At 31.8% G+C, this 16,163-nt stretch overlaps 1 protein-coding gene across 1 annotated transcript; it reads right to left on the bottom strand.

Annotated features, from left to right (window-relative positions):
* Positions 1-817: 817 nt before the first annotated feature.
* LOC103832888 (alanine--tRNA ligase) lies at positions 818-7,957 on the bottom strand. The gene is made up of 23 exons (XM_009108985.3): positions 7,647-7,957; positions 6,958-7,196; positions 6,538-6,678; positions 5,905-6,051; positions 5,611-5,763; positions 5,062-5,191; positions 4,756-4,852; positions 4,466-4,586; positions 4,179-4,238; positions 4,043-4,093; positions 3,874-3,969; positions 3,649-3,750; positions 3,395-3,517; positions 2,966-3,109; positions 2,808-2,879; positions 2,647-2,722; positions 2,424-2,566; positions 2,231-2,339; positions 1,955-2,142; positions 1,768-1,857; positions 1,488-1,670; positions 1,219-1,398; positions 818-1,111 (listed from the first exon to the last, which is right to left on the bottom strand). The coding sequence occupies exons 1-23, from the start codon at positions 7,921-7,923 to the stop codon at positions 1,040-1,042; spliced, it is 2,994 nt and encodes a 997-aa protein (XP_009107233.1). The 5' UTR covers positions 7,924-7,957; the 3' UTR covers positions 818-1,039.
* Between the last annotated feature and the right edge of the window lie 8,206 nt (positions 7,958-16,163).

Here is a 16,163-nt window from a genome sequence, read left to right as displayed (position 1 = left end):
GAGTAAACAGAATCCATGATAGCGGAAAGAGAGAAGCCACAAGCATCACAAGGCAAAGGTGAACGGGACTCTTCTAGGAAATAGGGTAAGAGAGTGGTCATGGAGTTTTTGGTTTTCAATAGTGAGAGGTGGTGAGTCCTTTGCGCAGTAAGAGTGTAAGCTGAAATTGCATAAAGAACAATGATAGTACATTTTGCTGCCGCCTTTCAATTTTTTCCGACAAGATTTGCATCTTTTGTTGTTTTCGTCTGAAGAACCATAGTACACTTCATCTTCATGTGTACAGTTGTCATATACTTCTGACCCGGATGAATGAATAATAAATTGGAATAAGGGGTACATCAGAGCTACAAAAAGTTAGGATCTAAGACGGTGATGGTGAGAGGGTGGAGTAGATGAAAAGAGTGTCTGATTTCTGGAGGATAAGTGTGACAACCTCTGTGAAATTCCAAATCACAAGTAGCACAATAGTTATAGTACCTGGAACCTTTCAAGTTCTGGCCTTTGCATGCAAAGCAGACGGAGAGTGGAGGATCAGATCGTTGCCTGCAAAGTTTGAGAGGGTTTGCAGGATCCGACCGACGACATGGGGGCTTAGAACGAGAAAAATGCTTAGTTCCTTTCATTGGGGTTTCTCTCCTCTTTGGAATGAGGACTCCTTTTATTAGAGTGAACCGCTTTGATATGTATGCAATTTCTTTTTAGTCAGCTAGTACGAGACGAGACAACTTGCTTTGCTATTCGCTAACACTTTAAAATGGGTCAGTTGCTTCCACTTGTGCTAAAACCGTTAACAACATTGTCGGTGATATCATCATTCATACATAATACCAGGATAAATATATAAATGATGAGTTCAACATGCATAACCACCAATAATCAGATGAGTTCAACAACATGCATAACCACCAATTGTGCTAACTTTGACTGAAGTAATCACCACATTAAATAGATCTTACAATGAGTATAGCGGTACACAATGATATCAAATGAGTAGTGGTTGTCCTGCCCACACAGATTGGTGTAATTTCCAGACAAATCAGTTGAGTTTCATTGATGCAAATGATGCAGCCAGATCCAAAGCTGCCTTCACTTGAGAAGCATCCGTTCCCTGAAAACCAAAAAAACATGCTCCAGAGTCAACCTACGTCCATATATTTCTCCGAAAAAACTAGATTAACATCCATTAGCACATGATCGCCAAACCCAGACACATACCTGTCCAGATGCGAGACCGCTCTTCCCTTTTCCGCATCTCCCTTTTAAAGGACCCAATGCAGTTGTCAGCCACTCAGTGACATCTAATTGCTTGAACTTGTCAGATTTGTCAGGAACTCCTGCACACACAACCGCCTTGTTGGTCGTTTCATCTGTGCTAAACACCATTATCGACATTCCCTGCAAGATGATTCACCAACAAACCCTTTATTCAACTTTCTTAACTGACTAGTTACTAGAAGTCATGCGTTAAGGAAATGGAGATTTGCCTTCTTTTCCATGACTTTCGAAACAGCTTCTCGCACGGCTGCTGCATCAAGACCTACATCAAGCTGAATAATGCAGAATGTCTTCCCATCTGATGCGGCAGACTCTGCTGCCTCTGTGGCTACTTTGACAGATTTCTTCAGGTTTTGCTCCGCTATTTTCTTTTGAGCTTTCCTCACTTCATTCTGCAATGTAAAAAAGAAAACTAAACTAAGCGGGAATCTAACAAAAGTAGATGGCAGAACAGAGAGATGCTCCGTGTAAAGCTGAATAAGAGCTTACCTGAAGCAGAGCAATCTTGGCCCTTATATCTGCCTTTTTGGCTGCTGGGATAATTGCTGAGTCTACCCGGCTTTTCAAAGCAGCAACTTTCTGTGAAGATGCAAAAATGAAGACATTAAGTTTGACATGAATAGCAGGTAATGGATTTAATTTGTGAAGGTATGAGAGAGAAGAGAGGAGATATAACCTTTTCCAGTGCATTCCCCTCTGCTTTGGATGCATCCTCGACTTCTTTTTCAAGTGAGGACGCCTCATTCAATGCATCAAAAGCACATTCAGTAGTCACAGCAGTTACCCTACGAATACCTTTAGCAATTCCCTCCTCGGATAGAAGAGCAAAAGCTTTGGCTTCACGGGTGTTTGTTATGTGGGTTCCTGCAATTTTCAAAATAATACAATACTCAATAATCTATTCAGAAAAATAATCTTCAAGTCCAAATAGTTATCGCCCATGGAAACCAACCTCCACAAAACTCAGAAGAAAGCGAAGACCATTCATCGTTTTCAGGATCAGCCAAGAGGTCCTCGACCTGTCTCCCAATTGATACCACTCTGACAGGATCAGGGTAGACCTAAATAGAATAAGAGAGAACGATTTACCAATTCATATAAACCAAACTAAAAACGCAATGTCCGAGAACTGGTGTACATCTTACTTCTCCAAACACTGCTCTAAGACCTTTGATTCGCTTGGCTTCAGAAAGCACCGCTTCCTTGGAAAATACATCCAATTCATCCTTGATCTGTTTATTCACTATGGATTCAATCTTTCTCAAATCTTCAGGATCAACCGGCTTGCCTACTCAAAATTATGGAACTCATTAGACAATTAAAAAGAGCATCCATATCAAAATGAAAATGATTTATTGAAGAATGTACCGTGGGAAAAATCAAACCGCAGTTTTTCAGGAAGGACTATTGACCCCTTCTGATCAATATGATCTCCGAGCACTTCCTGAATCAACGCACATGAATGTTTTAAGACCAATAAAAAAAGAGCAAATAACCGTTTAGGTAGCTAAATTATAGAAAAACGATACCTTCAGGGCAAAATTCAACATATGTGTACAAGTATGATTAGGAGCAATGAGTTTACGTCTCTCATAGTCAACCTACACACATAGATAACGGATATGAAAACGATAAGTGGTACCAAATACGCTGAATGAGACAAACACTGTAGGATGCAGAGCGATACCTTGCAAGTCACTTTATCCCCAACAGATACCTCTCCAGTTTCTTTAGAGAGATAGCCAATATGAAGAACGAACCCTCCAAATATTTGGACATTGCATACGTTGAATGTACCAAACGAGCCTTCAATAAGTCCCGTGTCGAAAATCTATAGCCAGAGGAAAATGTTAGGAGCACTGAATTTATATATAGTATAGGGAGTGTGTATCCAAAGCTTAGACCTTATGAACGGTAGTTTGCAAAACCGAAAATAATTATAACATGTTATATGCCAACCCATACGTAAGTCAAACTGTGCAACTTCTTAGATGATGGTGTTTACTGTCAAGGCTACACATCTAAGTTGAACATAATGAAGACTGCAGTTCCAAATCATATGATCAGGAACGAAACAATCATCAAACTAAATTACATATCAAATATAATGGGTTACCTGACCACCCTGCTCAGCATAGAAACTTGTAGACGCCAATACTATTCCCACGTTATCGCCAGCAGCTGAACTTTCTAGGAAAGCAGAGCCAGTGTAGATCGCCTTTACTTCACTCTCGTGATCCTGTAGCAAAATGGAGCACGACCATTGCTCAATAAAAGCTTACTTTAAGCAAAGTTCAATTAACACTTTGTGCCCTAACTTTTTTCTTTTTACGTTAACATAATAACAACTCTGCAATAAGTAGGACAAACCTGGAACCAAATGTATTTAGAAGAATCATCTGTTGCTAACACACCAGTCTTGTGCAGTGTTGATGTAGCATCAGCATCCATAACAATGGCACCTCCAGCTTGCTACCAAAATTTGACATTACAAGTTTAGTTAACAGATACTGTAAATTCAAACATGATCTATCGTCTCAAGGAAGTTTGACAACAAACAATCTTTAACGAAGTAAAAACAATAAGTTGAAGCACCTTATTCTGGGCACTTCTCGATCTTTCCCTCGCCTCTTCCATGGCTTTGTTGAAGCCATCAACATCAACGAGCAATCCTCTTTCTTCAGCCATCAACTGAAACCCGGGAATGGAAGTTAAAAATATAACATAAAACACTTTCAAAAATAGATACGAATGGTCCAAATACCTGAGTCAAATCTAATGGGAAGCCAAACGTATCCCATAAGACAAAAGCATCCTGAAAACATTGAAAAGGGCTGTATTTTGAGAAGGAAATTCAAATATACAGATGGAAATACTGCAAATCTAACATATATGAGAACCTCTCCACTCAGTGTATTCCCCTGAACTGCCTGTCCAGCTTTCCGAAATTTCTCAATTCCCTGCCGTGAAAATAAATATAATCAACCTAATTGTTCATAACATCACTTAACAACGAAAAATAAGGACAAACATGTCAAACCAATTCATCTTTCAGAAAAGGGCTCCTTATAGAAAACGGTATGATGAATTACGTCCAACCAACATAATTAAAACTGAAAGATGACAGAAATTGCTAACAATATATACGAAAAGGTGTCACTGATATTAAGCTGCGAATATCCCTCACCTTTGCCAAGGTCTTGCAAAAGCTCGCTTCCTCTTCTTTTATTATCTCCGTGATCTTTTTCTCATGTTCCTTCAACTCTGTAAAGGTATCACCCATCACTCGAATAACAGAACTGACGAGCCTGCAAGTGAAAAGCGCAAACTGATTAGTGTCAAACACAGACAGAGCTAACATGCGTATATAAATATATGCTGCATTTACAAAGATGCAAGATAAAAATACATGTTGCAGTAACAAAAGAAATGATATTGAGACAACACATGCAATGACAATCAAGAGTAATTTTCTACCCATTGAAAAATCCTTCCTCTGCTTTTAGGATCTCCTTTCCATAGCGAACTGCTCGACGAAGAATACGTCGCAGAACATACTCACGGCCCTCATTACCTGCAAAAGAGTGTGTATCATATGGTATTTGTTAAATTACAAGAGAGAATAGAACCTCTACCGAATACCCTAATAGATTCGGTGAGCAAGAAAAATCGCATGAACGTGCAGAAGTATGAACGCAAAGTAAATGATTGAATACTAAGACGTTTCAATAAATATTTTGTTGTATAGCATCAACGTAAGTGAGACAAGAGACATGGTCATACCTGGACGAGAGCCATCTGCGATAGCAAATGAGAGTGTTCTAATATGATCCGCAACCACTCTATATGCCATGTCAACTATGTCCACATCTTCCAGACCAACTTTTCCAGAATATGGCCTGGCTCCTGTGGCCTAAAAGTGTGAAAGCAAAACACCTCAACTTAAGATGCACAGCAACTAGGGAAAAAGAATACCAATCCGAACTCTTTTTTATTCTTTCACAGAAAAATACACAGCAAACAAGAAAATGATCTCCACGTACCCATACTATGACACCTTCATCATTATACCCCAAATTCACTAAATCAGAAATATCCAAAACAATTGGCAGAGTGTCACATAAAAGGTGAATAGCTGTAACCTCTCATACATCAGATAGGCAAAGATGGTCCTAGAATTACCAAGACCCATAATTCACTTGACAGTAGATAAACTAAAATGATGATAGTCCTAGTAAGACGAGAAAAGCAACCCTAAGAGAAGCTACACAATAGTAACTCGATATATGAACATAAAGTCATAAACCTTCAACAGAAGGATACACAAATTACCTTCTGGATGTCATCAAAGATAGGCATGAACACATCTGTATCGTAGTTGCTCATTTTGTTTTGAAGAACAGAAGTTAACCTCTCGAAACCCATTCCGGTATCGACATGCTTAGCGGGCAGAGGTTTTAGTGACCCATCACTCTCTCTGTTGAACTATTTTGAAAATATGCATAACAGACCTCGTTAGAGAAAACAATTGAGAATATAATAACAAAGCCAAAGAAGCAAGAACAATGGAATACCTAGACAAGCAAAATGGAACTAAATGAAAATATGGAAAAAGAGGGTTTATACCTGAATAAAGACTAGATTCCATATTTCTAAACATGTTGGATCGTCATTGTTAACTAAGGATGCTGCATCACGGTTACCAACACGATCATAATGTATCTCAGTACAAGGTCCACACGGACCTGTGTCTCCCATTTCCCAGAAGTTGTCCTACAGTTTCACCGAAAGTTAGATGAAAGAATGGTAGCAGTAGAAAATCCTTGGTTCTACATTTGGTACAACGTTTTTCACTGGGAATCATAAAACTGGTTTTAGAGTCTGCCAACCACCAAAACTTGATAGCGTATTCCTACCAAAAAATACATTCAAGCTTACACTTGACAGTAGTTATCATTGACAATTCAATGTATCCTTTATACAAGGCAATATTCCCACGTAAGAATAAACCTTAGGGAAGAGAGAATCAAGAAGTAGCAGACATAAATTAACAAAAGTCCCAGATTAAACGTTATTTATGTTCAATACACATGAGGTCCATGGAAATTTATTTTATTTTTTCTTAAAAGGTCTAATCACCTAAATTTAACAAACACACGTTTTTATGTTGATTTAAAGGTTAAAGAAGAAACGAAAAAGGTGTTAACTTCATTTTTACTTAAACAAGTCGTTTTTAAAGGAGTAGTAAAGCAAACATACTTTGCAACCAAAAGGCAGCACACGTCCAGGTGGAAGAAACTTTAGCCATATATCTCGAGCCTCGTTATCAGGTTGAAGGCCGGCTTTCTCATCACCGCCAAAATAGGTAGCATAAATTCTGTCCGTTGGTAGCCCATATACCTGAGACATAAATTCGATCACTCAAATGACAATAGAGGAATCACTTAACAAAACTATGACATACTGTTACAAGGACCCCAAATAAAAAGAAAAAAAAAAAACTTCACAAAACTGTGACATACAATCGCAGGAGAAAGAGAGACAATACTTCACTGTATATCAAGCCTAATTTCTTAAGTCAGGTAAACAAAGATAGATGCCCTGACGTGCGGGAAGAGACGATGTACTCTTTGAACCCTAAGAGTATTTCAAAACAAGAAACCAGTTGCTCTAAATTACCTTAGTTAACAGCTCCCAAGCCCATTCAATGGCTTCCTTCTTGAAATAATCACCAAACGACCAGTTACCGAGCATCTCAAAGAAGGTGTGATGGTAAGTATCTTTCCCCACATCATCGAGATCATTATGCTTCCCACCAGCTCGAATACACTTCTGAGTGTTACATGCCCGGGTTAGCTTGCTGAGCTCCGTGTTTGGGTCAGCTGTCCCTAAAAATATCGGCTTGTACTGGTTCATTCCTTGAAAAAAAAAAAAACAGAGAACTTTGAATGTCATTCGTTGTTCTACTTATCGCCAGACACACAAGAGCAACAAACACAACTAAGAATCAATAACAGGACACTTAAGACAGTATATGAAATCTCCCAAAGCTGTAAGAACAATGAATAAAACACTCAACTCAACTCCACAAGCAGTATCCGCTACGAGATTAGCTTAATTCAATAGACGTATCAAGAAAGCTAAGAATCAACAGTATACGAATCTCCAAAACTAATACAGTCTTATCAATTTCGATCAACTGACAATTAAGAGTGAATAAACCCCTAAAGCTTCGAAAACAATGAAGAAACCACTCCACTCAACACCACAATCAGTATCCGATACGATATTAACCTAATTCAATAGAATCTGAATCCCACAGATCGACCAAGAAAAACAATCAAGAATTGGCGATCGGAGTTTGGTACCGGCGTTAGCGAAGAGAAGAGTAGGATCGTTGTGGGGAACGACGGGGCTTGATGGCCAGAACTTGTGACCTTTCCCCTTGAAGAAATCGAAATACGTATCCCTCACTCTCCTCGCTGGCCACTGAATCTCTGATGGTTCGGAACCCGGCATGACTGCGACGGAAGAGGAAGAGAAGCGGAAGTGCGAAAGAAAATGGCGGCGGAGATTGGAAGAGTAAACCCTAGACGGAGGTTTGGTTGAGGGTATCAGAAGATAAACGGCGTTGCCTAATCTCATTCCCTTGTCTCTCCTCTCATCCTATCTTATGGGAGCCGTTAAAATTATTATACAGTAATAATCCGATTCCTTTTCACTCAGATAGTAAAAATAATTTATTCGATGCACAAATGGAAAATTTTACCCGTAAGGTGTGAAAATCATGAAAACAATATTTATATTATTTATGATTTTGTAATTCTATATCATTAAGCAGTTAATAAATTATACATATTTTTGTACAAACATTCAATAACAACATATTTTGTAAAAAGTGATTTAATTAACTTTATCATATTTAACATAAAGTCAAGAGTCTAAAAATAGAGATATTTTGATGATTTTATTTTAAAAATATATGAGATGATACAAAAATGCTGAAGACCATCGGGAGATTGCATCATCATTCATTTGTCTATGTGGTTTACGAAAAAAAAACATGATTGGAGCCACGAATTCATAATCCACAACCAAAACAATGGATAAGAGTTGTTAGTAAGAGATAGGAAAGTGTTACTAATCAATACTATTAAATTAGAAACATGACCAATTGATAATAGTTGAGTCCAACTATTTATTTAAACAGTCACTTATTATTTTCTTTATGTAACTGTATTTAATTATATTTAAACACTAACCACATATGATAATATCGTAACCTCTCCTTAATTCCTATATTTTCGGATCCATAGTTCTCAGTTATACTAACTAAAATCCACGGTTATGAAAATAAATGACAGTATATGTCCGACTAAATATAAACGTGATCTCTCATTTGTATTGTTTTGTGATCAATGTTTACAATAAGAAACACATTGATCTTTGCGTGAAGTTAGCTCTTGGTATGGTCAGAGAAAGGTGAAGATAGACGGATGGATTCATGTCGTATTATGGGTTTATGGTTCTCGCTGGTGGTGTAATGGGTAAATCAAACGGAAAAAAATCAGAAGCGACTGAATTATTGGAGAAGACAACCTCAAGCTTCAAGAGTTTTGTTTATGTGGAGAATAAAATAGTATACTATATATATAAAATATTTTTCACTTTTATTCTCACCCTTAATATTACTAAATAAAATAAATACTATTTTCACCAACAATTACAGTATAAGTTTAGATTATAATTAACTTTGATATATTTCAAAAAAATCATTATCACACTACAACAACATAACTTACATATCAGCTCAAGAAGTTAGAATTTATTGGACTAGACGTTAATTTTTTCTAATTCTGAAAGTTTTACACATACACTAAATCTATCAATTAACAAAACACATAATGTTAAAATGGAGTTTAACGGGTTTAAGTGGATTTTTAATAGAACCTATATTTTGACGGGTATTTTTTGTTTTATTTTTTTTGTGAAATTTCGTTTTATATTTGTATTTTTTGTTATTATTTTGTGTTTGATATTAATTTAATTGATAGAATAGATACATAGATTTGCTAAAATAAATTAAATTTTATATTTGTGTATAAATTCAAAATTGAATTATTTTTACCAAATTTATGTATATATTCTATCAAATTAAATTAATATTAGCACAAATTTTATTACAAAAAAATTATAAAAACTAAAATTTTTTAAACAAAAAATATACCCGCCCTTTCAAAGGGCGGGTCAAAATCTAGTATGATCTTAAAGTAATAAAGTTGGGGCTGCTAAAATCAGACTTACTAAACACAATGCATCCAAACACAAAACATGGTAGTAAAATCTTTTTAGATAATTGTTATATGTTGTGGATCATGTTCTTATCCAAGATGAAACATAGTTGTACCTAAAATGTATGAACATGGTAGACTAATTTAAAACTTAGTCATTTAGTATGTTTTTAATCAAACCGTGTTATTGGATGATTTAAAAGTTGAATAAATCAAAATATGTTGCATCATCAACCCAACTATATGGTATGATTAACTGCATACTTTAAAATAGATTTTGGCTTTATTTTTTCATAAAAAAATTTATGAGTCATTTTAGATTTACTTTTTGAAAACATATTACACATATAAGATTTTGAATAATTTTTTTTTTTAAATTAGAGAAACTAGCTTCAGAATCAAATATATATATATATATATATATATATATACTTCTTCATAACACTCTTAACAATGTATAATCTTTCTAAGGTTATTCATTTGTGGAAATGCATTGTGCATGCATAGGACAATCTAATAATCTCTCTTAAGTCATACTAGATTTTGAACGCACTTTGAAAGCGCATGATTTATTTCTTTTAAAAAAATTTGTCAAATTTTTTTAACTATAAGGTTATATATATATTTTTATATAAGATAATCTAATATATTTACAATTTTGTTGATTTTTATGCATTTAAAATATACTTGTATGATGGATATGATATAAAAATGTATTTATATTCATTTAGTAATTTTTATTAAATGTAAGCTATAAAGTTAAAAAGTTATTGGGATTTTTAATGCATACTGAAAATATACAAAAATATTATATACAGATGGATTCCGTGGGTAAAAAATGGGTTTGCATTTATTAAATATGATTTTATAACTGTTTCCCAAAAAATAACAGAATGTAAAGTTTTTTTAAAAGGTTTCTTGATATTTTTTGGAACTCTTCCGACTATTTTCCGAGATACGATGAAACAAATAACCAAGTTATATTAGATTATATTTTTATATGAGAATATTATACATGTTTAAATGTAAGTTTTGTACTCATCATTTTAATTAGACGGAGTGAATATAATAGTTTTTGTATTGTTTATACTTATTGATTTAATTAGTAGAGGTGAATATTGAGTAGGTTAATTTTTATTTTTCCAGCGAACACTAATTATAGATTGATCCATATGTTTCTTTTTTTCTCCAGTGATAGATTTTTAGGTGGATCCCGTCTGTTTTTCCCATTTTTTTCCTTGTTTTAACGATTTATTTAAACATGACCAATTGATAATAGTTGAGTCCAACTATTTATTTAAACAGTCACTTATTATTTTCTTTATGTAACTGTATTTAATTATATTTAAACACTAACCACATATGATAATATCGTAACCTCTCCTTAATTCCTATATTTTCGGATCCATAGTTCTCAGTTATACTAACTAAAATCCACGGTTATGAAAATAAATGACAGTATATGTCCGACTAAATATAAACGTGATCTCTCATTTGTATTGTTTTGTGATCAATGTTTACAATAAGAAACACATTGATCTTTGCGTGAAGTTAGCTCTTGGTATGGTCAGAGAAAGGTGAAGATAGACGGATGGATTCATGTCGTATTATGGGTTTATGGTTCTCGCTGGTGGTGTAATGGGTAAATCAAACGGAAAAAAATCAGAAGCGACTGAATTATTGGAGAAGACAACCTCAAGCTTCAAGAGTTTTGTTTATGTGGAGAATAAAATAGTATACTATATATATAAAATATTTTTCACTTTTATTCTCACCCTTAATATTACTAAATAAAATAAATACTATTTTCACCAACAATTACAGTATAAGTTTAGATTATAATTAACTTTGATATATTTCAAAAAAATCATTATCACACTACAACAACATAACTTACATATCAGCTCAAGAAGTTAGAATTTATTGGACTAGACGTTAATTTTTTCTAATTCTGAAAGTTTTACACATACACTAAATCTATCAATTAACAAAACACATAATGTTAAAATGGAGTTTAACGGGTTTAAGTGGATTTTTAATAGAACCTATATTTTGACGGGTATTTTTTGTTTTATTTTTTTTGTGAAATTTCGTTTTATATTTGTATTTTTTGTTATTATTTTGTGTTTGATATTAATTTAATTGATAGAATAGATACATAGATTTGCTAAAATAAATTAAATTTTATATTTGTGTATAAATTCAAAATTGAATTATTTTTACCAAATTTATGTATATATTCTATCAAATTAAATTAATATTAGCACAAATTTTATTACAAAAAAATTATAAAAACTAAAATTTTTTAAACAAAAAATATACCCGCCCTTTCAAAGGGCGGGTCAAAATCTAGTATGATCTTAAAGTAATAAAGTTGGGGCTGCTAAAATCAGACTTACTAAACACAATGCATCCAAACACAAAACATGGTAGTAAAATCTTTTTAGATAATTGTTATATGTTGTGGATCATGTTCTTATCCAAGATGAAACATAGTTGTACCTAAAATGTATGAACATGGTAGACTAATTTAAAACTTAGTCATTTAGTATGTTTTTAATCAAACCGTGTTATTGGATGATTTAAAAGTCGAATAAATCAAAATATGTTGCATCATCAACCCAACTATATGGTATGATTAACTGCATACTTTAAAATAGATTTTGGCTTTATTTTTTCATAAAAAAATTTATGAGTCATTTTAGATTTACTTTTTGAAAACATATTACACATATAAGATTTTGAATAATTTTTTTTTTTAAATTAGAGAAACTAGCTTCAGAATCAAATATATATATATATATATATATATATATACTTCTTCATAACACTCTTAACAATGTATAATCTTTCTAAGGTTATTCATTTGTGGAAATGCATTGTGCATGCATAGGACAATCTAATAATCTCTCTTAAGTCATACTAGATTTTGAACGCACTTTGAAAGCGCATGATTTATTTCTTTTAAAAAAATTTGTCAAATTTTTTTAACTATAAGGTTATATATATATATTTTTATATAAGATAATCTAATATATTTACAATTTTGTTGATTTTTATGCATTTAAAATATACTTGTATGATGGATATGATATAAAAATGTATTTATATTCATTTAGTAATTTTTATTAAATGTAAGCTATAAAGTTAAAAAGTTATTGGGATTTTTAATGCATACTGAAAATATACAAAAATATTATATACAGATGGATTCCGTGGGTAAAAAATGGGTTTGCATTTATTAAATATGATTTTATAACTGTTTCCCAAAAAATAACAGAATGTAAAGTTTTTTTAAAAGGTTTCTTGATATTTTTTGGAACTCTTCCGACTATTTTCCGAGATACGATGAAACAAATAACCAAGTTATATTAGATTATATTTTTATATGAGAATATTATACATGTTTAAATGTAAGTTTTGTACTCATCATTTTAATTAGACGGAGTGAATATAATAGTTTTTGTATTGTTTATACTTATTGATTTAATTAGTAGAGGTGAATATTGAGTAGGTTAATTTTTATTTTTCCAGCGAACACTAATTATAGATTGATCCATATGTTTCTTTTTTTCTCCAGTGATAGATTTTTAGGTGGATCCCGTCTGTTTTTCCCATTTTTTTCCTTGTTTTAACGATTTATTTAAACATGACCAATTGATAATAGTTGAGTCCAACTATTTATTTAAACAGTCACTTATTATTTTCTTTATGTAACTGTATTTAATTATATTTAAACACTAACCACATATGATAATATCGTAACCTCTCCTTAATTCCTATATTTTCGGATCCATAGTTCTCAGTTATACTAACTAAAATCCACGGTTATGAAAATAAATGACAGTATATGTCCGACTAAATATAAACGTGATCTCTCATTTGTATTGTTTTGTGATCAATGTTTACAATAAGAAACACATTGATCTTTGCGTGAAGTTAGCTCTTGGTATGGTCAGAGAAAGGTGAAGATAGACGGATGGATTCATGTCGTATTATGGGTTTATGGTTCTCGCTGGTGGTGTAATGGGTAAATCAAACGGAAAAAAATCAGAAGCGACTGAATTATTGGAGAAGACAACCTCAAGCTTCAAGAGTTTTGTTTATGTGGAGAATAAAATAGTATACTATATATATAAAATATTTTTCACTTTTATTCTCACCCTTAATATTACTAAATAAAATAAATACTATTTTCACCAACAATTACAGTATAAGTTTAGATTATAATTAACTTTGATATATTTCAAAAAAATCATTATCACACTACAACAACATAACTTACATATCAGCTCAAGAAGTTAGAATTTATTGGACTAGACGTTAATTTTTTCTAATTCTGAAAGTTTTACACATACACTAAATCTATCAATTAACAAAACACATAATGTTAAAATGGAGTTTAACGGGTTTAAGTGGATTTTTAATAGAACCTATATTTTGACGGGTATTTTTTGTTTTATTTTTTTTGTGAAATTTCGTTTTATATTTGTATTTTTTGTTATTATTTTGTGTTTGATATTAATTTAATTGATAGAATAGATACATAGATTTGCTAAAATAAATTAAATTTTATATTTGTGTATAAATTCAAAATTGAATTATTTTTACCAAATTTATGTATATATTCTATCAAATTAAATTAATATTAGCACAAATTTTATTACAAAAAAATTATAAAAACTAAAATTTTTTAAACAAAAAATATACCCGCCCTTTCAAAGGGCGGGTCAAAATCTAGTATGATCTTAAAGTAATAAAGTTGGGGCTGCTAAAATCAGACTTACTAAACACAATGCATCCAAACACAAAACATGGTAGTAAAATCTTTTTAGATAATTGTTATATGTTGTGGATCATGTTCTTATCCAAGATGAAACATAGTTGTACCTAAAATGTATGAACATGGTAGACTAATTTAAAACTTAGTCATTTAGTATGTTTTTAATCAAACCGTGTTATTGGATGATTTAAAAGTCGAATAAATCAAAATATGTTGCATCATCAACCCAACTATATGGTATGATTAACTGCATACTTTAAAATAGATTTTGGCTTTATTTTTTCATAAAAAAATTTATGAGTCATTTTAGATTTACTTTTTGAAAACATATTACACATATAAGATTTTGAATAATTTTTTTTTTTAAATTAGAGAAACTAGCTTCAGAATCAAATATATATATATATATATATATATATATACTTCTTCATAACACTCTTAACAATGTATAATCTTTCTAAGGTTATTCATTTGTGGAAATGCATTGTGCATGCATAGGACAATCTAATAATCTCTCTTAAGTCATACTAGATTTTGAACGCACTTTGAAAGCGCATGATTTATTTCTTTTAAAAAAATTTGTCAAATTTTTTTAACTATAAGGTTATATATATATTTTTATATAAGATAATCTAATATATTTACAATTTTGTTGATTTTTATGCATTTAAAATATACTTGTATGATGGATATGATATAAAAATGTATTTATATTCATTTAGTAATTTTTATTAAATGTAAGCTATAAAGTTAAAAAGTTATTGGGATTTTTAATGCATACTGAAAATATACAAAAATATTATATACAGATGGATTCCGTGGGTAAAAAATGGGTTTGCATTTATTAAATATGATTTTATAACTGTTTCCCAAAAAATAACAGAATGTAAAGTTTTTTTAAAAGGTTTCTTGATATTTTTTGGAACTCTTCCGACTATTTTCCGAGATACGATGAAACAAATAACCAAGTTATATTAGATTATATTTTTATATGAGAATATTATACATGTTTAAATGTAAGTTTTGTACTCATCATTTTAATTAGACGGAGTGAATATAATAGTTTTTGTATTGTTTATACTTATTGATTTAATTAGTAGAGGTGAATATTGAGTAGGTTAATTTTTATTTTTCCAGCGAACACTAATTATAGATTGATCCATATGTTTCTTTTTTTCTCCAGTGATAGATTTTTAGGTGGATCCCGTCTGTTTTTCCCATTTTTTTCCTTGTTTTAACGATTTTTTATGGATCTCATCATTAACATCAGAATATTTCTCAATGGCATAAAATTGTAATTATAGTGTCAAACTATGAGCAAAATTCTAAGAGATATTTTGCTTTAATAGTGTAGATATATTGTTGGCTATCCAATATATATGTTTCTTAAATAAATATGTTTCTTAAAACATCATTAGAGTTTGTTTTAAGGATTTTAAGAAATGATAAAATCTCGAAGACAAATTTTTAAATTTATTTTTCTTTAACAGTTAAATTTTTGACTAATAAATCATTTTTTAGCATGCATGCCTAGTTCAAATACTTGAAACTTTTGATAGGGTGGACAACCATGATGCCAAAGCTCATTCCAGAATACCTAAAATTCAATGCGAAGTCTAGCAAATATACATACACCTGAGGAAGTTAGATGTTCCAAAACAAAGTCCAATCAACACCTTATGTTGCCTCTGTCATTCCCCAATAAACACAATGTCATTCAAATAAAAACATATTATTAAAATCTTCTTAGATAATTGTCTGAATGTTTAGATCATGTTCTTATCTAAGATGAAAAAATAATTGTACCTCAA

This window comes from Brassica rapa, chromosome A08, assembly GCF_000309985.2.
Source record: "Brassica rapa cultivar Chiifu-401-42 chromosome A08, CAAS_Brap_v3.01, whole genome shotgun sequence".
Taxonomy (NCBI): domain Eukaryota; kingdom Viridiplantae; phylum Streptophyta; class Magnoliopsida; order Brassicales; family Brassicaceae; genus Brassica; species Brassica rapa.
The sequence above is the reverse complement of the archived record's forward strand: the minus strand, read 5'-3'. Positions and strand labels throughout refer to the sequence as shown.